General features: G+C 35.5%; 1 protein-coding gene across 1 annotated transcript in view; it reads right to left on the bottom strand.

Moving 5' to 3' along the window:
* Positions 1 to 6,222, bottom strand: part of LOC109840215 (serine/threonine-protein phosphatase 2A 65 kDa regulatory subunit A beta isoform-like) — a 9,091-nt gene extending 2,869 nt beyond the window's left edge. The window contains 10 exon segments of the mRNA XM_020408774.1: positions 1 to 74; positions 275 to 331; positions 334 to 342; positions 1,297 to 1,377; positions 1,538 to 1,679; positions 1,847 to 1,926; positions 2,185 to 2,297; positions 2,778 to 3,024; positions 3,757 to 4,169; positions 5,979 to 6,222. The exon segment at positions 1 to 74 is cut by the window's left edge and continues 1 nt beyond it. Of these exon segments, the coding sequence (XP_020264363.1) occupies positions 1 to 74; positions 275 to 331; positions 334 to 342; positions 1,297 to 1,377; positions 1,538 to 1,679; positions 1,847 to 1,926; positions 2,185 to 2,297; positions 2,778 to 3,024; positions 3,757 to 4,149 (1,196 nt within the window). The 5' untranslated portion in view covers positions 4,150 to 4,169; positions 5,979 to 6,222.

Raw genomic sequence — 7,144 nt, 5'->3', positions numbered from 1 at the left:
CGCCAATGTCTATCTTCTGCAAGCTCAACAATGGCAGGTAATAGTGATTGGGATAGCAGGTCAATACCAATTACCTAGAAGAACATATATCATTAGCAAAATAATAACAATGATAATAATAACTGCTAAATAAAAGAAAAGTCCTAGAATCAAATCCAGGGTACTTGTTCTCAGCATCAATAGTAAATTATAACCAACAGAAATTACAGACATCTGAGCATCAATAGTAATTTGTAACAAACAGAACACAAGTTGAACAAGTGAAAGTATCCACCTGATTCACTTGGTCAAGCTTGCTGATAATATTGAGTCGAACATCAGGAAATTCATCCTAGTTGCATCCTACAATAATACAAAAGGTAATCAATATATGCAAAAATCAGAACTAAATCAGACATGCATGCATCCTATATATTGTTAGACATCAAAGTGGTTCTCACAAAATAGCCTGCATGCATCTTGTATGAACTTAAGATAAAGCTTTAGCAAATAGGATCACTACACATGTAAATTAGAAAAGAACACTAGCTAAACTTATGAGGATAAGGTCAAGCATGACAACTGAAGACAAAAAAGGGGGCAAAAGTAAAGCTACAAGAAGATGCTCATGCAGAAGCTTGACGATTCACAGAAGTAATAGATATTCTCATGTTTCTATTATGCTTTATTTTATGTTTTTTATTAGGGAATTTTCTGTTTGTTCATTTAATCCTTTATATTTGAAGTGATTTAGATTCAGTATTTGTAGGCTCCACTGATGTCTATAGACTTTAGCATTTCATTTAAGTTACTACAAGATCATCATTTTAACCCTGTTCGAAATCCATCATACATAATTGTAAACTAATTACTCATCTAATTTGGACATGTCATTACTTATCTCATGATATACACGAAATGATTGGAAAACATGCACAAATGATAAAGGACTCGAATTCGTAATTTAACAAATTTGTTCTTCTGTAGTTACGTTGCAGAAAGCTACATATCCGCATAAATTGTGCAGGATTGAAAAAAAAGACTAAATTAATTGCAGCTTTGTTTCTAAAATATGAGCTAAGCAGGTAACAGTTTTATTACCTCGGGTCCATGAATCTTTTACACCCAAACAAGTTTGTCAAATGTATGATAACTAAAACATTGAGATAAAGAAAAAGAATGGATTACTTCTACATTTTCATATACAGTTCGAAGTATAAATAAAAGTTCCAAGGAAAAAAGTTAGAAAGTGGGGACGATATCTATGTCCTTATTGTTATTTTTTTCGCACATCATATTCCATGCAGCATCTCATACCTTTCCAAGGACTGGAGCCATGCCCATGATTACTGAAGCTAAAGCAGAGCGAACATGCTGGGAAGAATCTGATGATAACTCCTGAAGATTAAAAAATTTCAGTCCTCATAAGTTCAGAAACAGAGACAAGGACAAAAAATGAACTAAGACATGAGCTAAATAAAAACAGAGATGAGTTAAACTGTAAATGGGAAAATGGCAGAAGGGATAATACACCATATGTGATAATTGTAAGATGTACCTTTACACAAGGAAGAATGTGCTGAATTGCAAGTTGTGGGTTCAAAATCCGGCAAAATTTAGTCACTTTTCCAGCAGCTGCTATGCGTACTTCAGCCTCATTATCACGAAGAAGCCGAACATAAGCAGGCACCAAATCAGACCTTCATAAATAGACAGCTTACATCAGAAGAAGCTTGAAATATCAGTCACAAAATACTTCATATAAATAAAAAATGCAAGTACGGAATACAGAAGCCCAAGAAGAAATCATAAAGCAAACTATCATGGTATGCCTCCAGTACATTCACACGATTTGAAGGAGTATAACCTGGTAGGCTCCGGACCAACTGCTTCACATAGCTCATAGAGCTGATTTGCGACCATATAACGAACTCTCCAGGATTTATCCTATACAAAGTAGTGAAAATGTACAAATTAAATCATGTCAGATACATGCTCTAATTCACATAATGTCAGCATTCAGGGACACAATATAAACACAAATATTCCGCTAAGGAAATCAAGTATAAATAATTCAACATAGCATAAATATTAAGTGAATCTGATTGGATAAACAAAAAACATAATAACATATCATAAAGCACTGAGAGCCGAGATTCCAGTAAGTATTGCAGAAAAAACAACAGATTTCAGAACATAATGCACCTGTGAGAAATTAACAATGACTGGAAGGATATGAGCGACACAGTCTTGGGGTTCCAACAACTTTCCAAGTGCTGCACAACCTTCAACAGCCAACAACCTCACAGAATCTTGATCTGAAAGAAGTGATAAAGAATTTATAAAGCATATTTGAAAAATAAATAAAGATACAGACACGATCTGCGTTTCTCTTCTTATAGAGAATCCTTTTACACTCTCGAGTCTGTTGGTTATGAACTAAAAAGGAACTCAGGATACTTATCAGTACCAAAACTTCAACACTATTTTGGCATGACTTATTGACAAAAACAAACTATGTTCTAGCTTTCTGACGTTTAGATTATAACTTCAATGACAATTATGTGCAAAACATTTCGCAGGATTGTGCGTATAAGGAAATAAAGGTGCCCAAAATTAGGCATCATTTATATAATATGAAACTTTGATCCATGTGAAAGAGTACTTGGCTATGGCACACTGGACTCAAGCAAGAAAAATGGTAATCCTGACACTAAAAGAATGTAGGTAATATACTCAGCTTCAGAGAATAATTCAAAAGAAATATAAAGAAATATAAAGAAATCAAGCAGGCATACCATCATTTGTTAAATCATCAAATATTGACATTATCTCTGTCTTTAGATGGTTCGGTTCAACTGTTGCAGCAAATTTTCCTAGGTTAGAAGCAGCAGATCTTCTCACCATTGGCATATCATCTTGACATAACTGGCCATATATTGACCTCAATTCTGCCTTCAACAGCTCTGGTGCACTTGGATAAGCAATGTGAAACAATCCACAAGAAGAAACTCTAGCAGTGAACCACTCGCCAGCTGCTAGTCTCTGAAAATATGGAATGATAACTTAGAAACCAGAAGCAGATACGGAAATCGAAGTCTGCATATATATAGGTGCAACGTATATGATAACAAGCTGAAAATCTGATCACTGTGAATAAATATCTCCACTATTTGTGTGGTAGGTGCTTCAATATTTCCTCTCCCAACAACTAGGAATCATGCCAAAGCAGTTTTCCAGTAAAGAAAGTACTGCTATTCTCGAGACAAATTCCAGGAACCTCACTTCGGACACACAATCCATGGGAATAAAACAGATGTGGAAAGAGAATAATAAGGAACCATAATGTTGCTAATCCTTAGCCTAAGCAACAAGATTCTAGTTATTATATGATTATATCATACACTGACATGCCTAACCAGTCCATGGCACATATCAATAGTTATGGAAGAGAAAGAAGAGGCTTTTAATAAAAAAACACATTCTAATTTCAGTTATATGAATTTGAGTTTGCTAAATATGCTTTGCAGCAACTTAAAGCAGTCTTGAACTGCATGGTTTAGGCAGTAAGCCTTGCTTTATACTGTAGCAAAATCACGATTCGCTGTTCTTGTTTCATGACCTTGAAGAAGAGGAAAGTGAAGCACATACAAGAAGCCTAATGCCTCCAATTCAGATTCTTCATAAATGTAAATCTTTTCACGGATTACAAATCAGAAATTAAAGGAATCATAAACTTGCTTTCAAAGGAACTAAAAAGTTCCCATAGTTCCATACCTTTACAAGAGGAATAAACCAATCTACCAAATCACTTTCCTTCATCTGAGCTCCAATTCTGCACAATGATTCAACAGCCTTATCCCTGACACATGTTTCCTCCACACTGCACAATGTTTCCAAAGGTGGAAGTAACACATGAGCATAATCCACTCCTCCGACATATGGAATAAATACGCCCAGTTCTTCAGCCATTGCAAGAAGTACTTCATCATCATCATCATTGTTTTCACTTAGAAACGGAATCAATTCTTTTCTGGTTCTTTCCTCTCCAAGGGCCCGTGCTATAGTAGAAAGCCTGCGGATAGAATTCAACCGAAGTTGAATGTCTTCATTTTTCAATTCATCTATCAATATAGCAATTGGATACAGTGGCTCGTCCATCATTGCCATAAGCTCAAAACTCACGTAAACTGCAAAGAGAGAATAAATAGCAGCAAACATAAGAACTAAGAACCAAGGAAATCATCTATAAATGGAGTTTGAGGCCTTAATCCACGTACATTACATAGCACAAGTAAGCATGAGGCCTTTTTGGTTCACATATCTCAAATGTACGAAACAAAATAATTAAACCAACAATGTACCAACGCTACCAACTGAATGCTCTGTGTATTTATACCCAATGATAAATGTGTTCAAATCTACTATAACATTATTAATAACTGTTGCAGGAGCATGTGAATAGCCACATCAAAACCTGAAAAGTGCTAACTTGCTCATTATTAACAGCAGCTTGATGTTGAGGTATAGGAAAATTAAGCTCAAGGGAAAATCGGAGATTATTCAAATCCCGGAGAGGAATCCTAACGTGCACATTTTCCTCAAAAAAGGGAAAGGGAAAGAAATATTTGCAGCACCATTCGACTGGAAGAAAAAAAAAGGATGTCCAGTACAGTACTGAAAATGTACTTGTATCTGTATAGAATGGTTTCCCATTTGGAGTTATTTACCTTATTGAATGTAATTCCACAGAAAAAGTCTGGTCACCCATTCCATTCTTCATAAATACTCTATTCGTCCAAGAAGAATTTTGGGAGGTTGCTCATTAGCCATTAGGGGTGTTCATGGCCCTGGGAGCTGGATTTTTCAACCCTTGCTTTGGAACTCAAAATTCAGCAGATTTCCACTAGAATTCAAATGCACAATGGGAAAAAAAGGCCAGTATACCCGAAATATTTCAGGCGGGGTATTTTTTAGGTTTTCATTGTCAAATAGATTTTCCGACCTAGCGAGCGGGTTTCTAAACAATTAAAATTATATCAGCACAACACTACACTGAATGTTAGAGCATCTATACACTTTTTACACTGAAAACGAATTTGTACCAACAACATCTTTACTAATTGCAGATTCTCTACTTCAAATAATCACATCAATTTCAACTGAATAATTCCTAGTGAGCACCAAGTGGTGCCCCAAAAAGAAAACAAAAGGTTTTCAACTGGCTAAAATATGAGTTACTCTCTCAAATAATGTTTTCTAATAACCCAAGTGAAGGGTTTATTGTATATTACCCTCGGATTTTTCACAATTAGCTCTTACAACTCAGAAACAAGGATTTTATGTAGGAAATCGAAACCCCATCGTGCCAGACAAAATCTAAGTTCCAATCATAAAAAATCTGAGGCAGATGCCATTTCCATTGTCGTTAAAGAGGAATGTCTTCAAGTTGTCATTTAAATTTGCAAATATACAAGTGCACATATCGGCATTTTTAGCCAGTTTGGGAGACATCATAGATGACTGCAGTAGTTCTAGAAGCTTTGTGAGGATTTTCGGTAATTTTCACTTCAAATTTTTGCAGTATATTCACATTTCCGTCTTGCAACTTCAATCTTTAACTTCTTAATTCTTCTTAGGAGAAAAAGAGAGGAAACTATAAAAAATATATATGTAGCCATTTGAGGATCATTCGTCTTCAACAATTTTTTTTTATAATTTTCAAACATCTGTAACTTCTTTTCACAACACATTCATGGACTTGAAATAACTAAGAACTTAAAAGTGCAAACTAAAGCCGACCAAACAAAGAAAATTTGAAGTCCACAAAGCAAATCAGATGCTTGATCACCAAAAATCCTTTTATCATTCCATACAAGAAACCCTAATTTTAAGGGCTGACGATCATAATGTTTAGGGTTTTGTGTAAACAATATCATTTGCTTCAAATCAAGGCTTCTAGCTAAAAGAAAATCAAAGAAATGGGAAGAGCTACTCACAGAGAGATGAAACCCTGCGAGTTTAGGGAGAATGCAAACCGAAGACGAAAACCCTTGTTTCCTCCACGTCTTCGATCGAGAAAGAGGGCGCAGCGATTTCCAAGCTCAAAACGATTCAAGATCGAAGAGATCGCTGGATCAAGAGCAAGAGATCGGGCTGAAGAGAGAAGTTGACGAGAGAGAGCGGCTCTTAGATCTGAGGAAGAGGAGGGCTCAAACGATCGAGGCAAAGCTAAGATTTTTCTACCCCCTTCTCCCTTTTATTGATGGACGGCCAAGATTAATTATATAATTTACAACGTACGATGCATGGGGCTAAATTAGCAGATTGGTGTTTTAATTAGATCCCTGACATTTTAAATAACAAACAACTTTATATTAGGTCATTTTAAACGAGTCAATACGTAACGAGACCTAAATCTTTATTCGCACGTAAATTTTTTGTTGAGGAACTGTTAATTTTTTCCTAGTAAGCTTCTTTTACCCTCGTGATCTCTCAAAGTTACTGAATTTATACCTAAAGACCTTTCTTTTTCCCCATGCACGTTTCATCGTCAACTCCTCATCTTTTCCGTCCTTTCCCCTTATCCATTATCATCAATGGCATGTATTATTCTCACCCCATCCTCCCAAACCCCTCTCTTTTTCCCTTGTCTCCGTCTCTACCATTAAACTTACTTAAAACCATTAAACTTGAAGTATTTGAAATTAGTTTCTTTGTAGTCTCCGTCTCTACCATTAAACTTACTTAAAACCATTAAACTTGAAGTATTTGAAATTAGTTTCTTTGTAACATTGACCATCTAAAATTGCTAATCTCAAAACCATTAAACTTGAAGTATTTGAAATTAGTTTCTTTGTAACATTGACCATCTAAAATTGCTAATCTCAAATAGATAATGGTTAACTAGGGATGAGTAATCACCAATTTATCAAACCAACCAAAATCAACATCAATATCCATCGAAACAGTCCTATTTGGACTTTTAATTGCGAAAAACGTCCGGTTTCCAACTTAATTAGAAAAACCGACCTGGTTTCAGCCCTGTCGCTGAAACCAGGTCGGTTTTTGAAAAAAAAATTACGAAACTTCACGGGAGTTGAACTCCCGTGAAGTTTAGCATAGTTTTAAACTTCACAGGAGTTCAACTCCTGTGAAGCTTAAT

The sequence above is a fragment of the Asparagus officinalis genome, chromosome 5 (assembly GCF_001876935.1).
Source record: "Asparagus officinalis chromosome 5, Aspof.V1, whole genome shotgun sequence".
Classification (NCBI taxonomy): domain Eukaryota; kingdom Viridiplantae; phylum Streptophyta; class Magnoliopsida; order Asparagales; family Asparagaceae; genus Asparagus; species Asparagus officinalis.
Note: the sequence above shows the minus strand (reverse complement) of the source record. Positions and strands in the feature narration are given on the sequence as shown.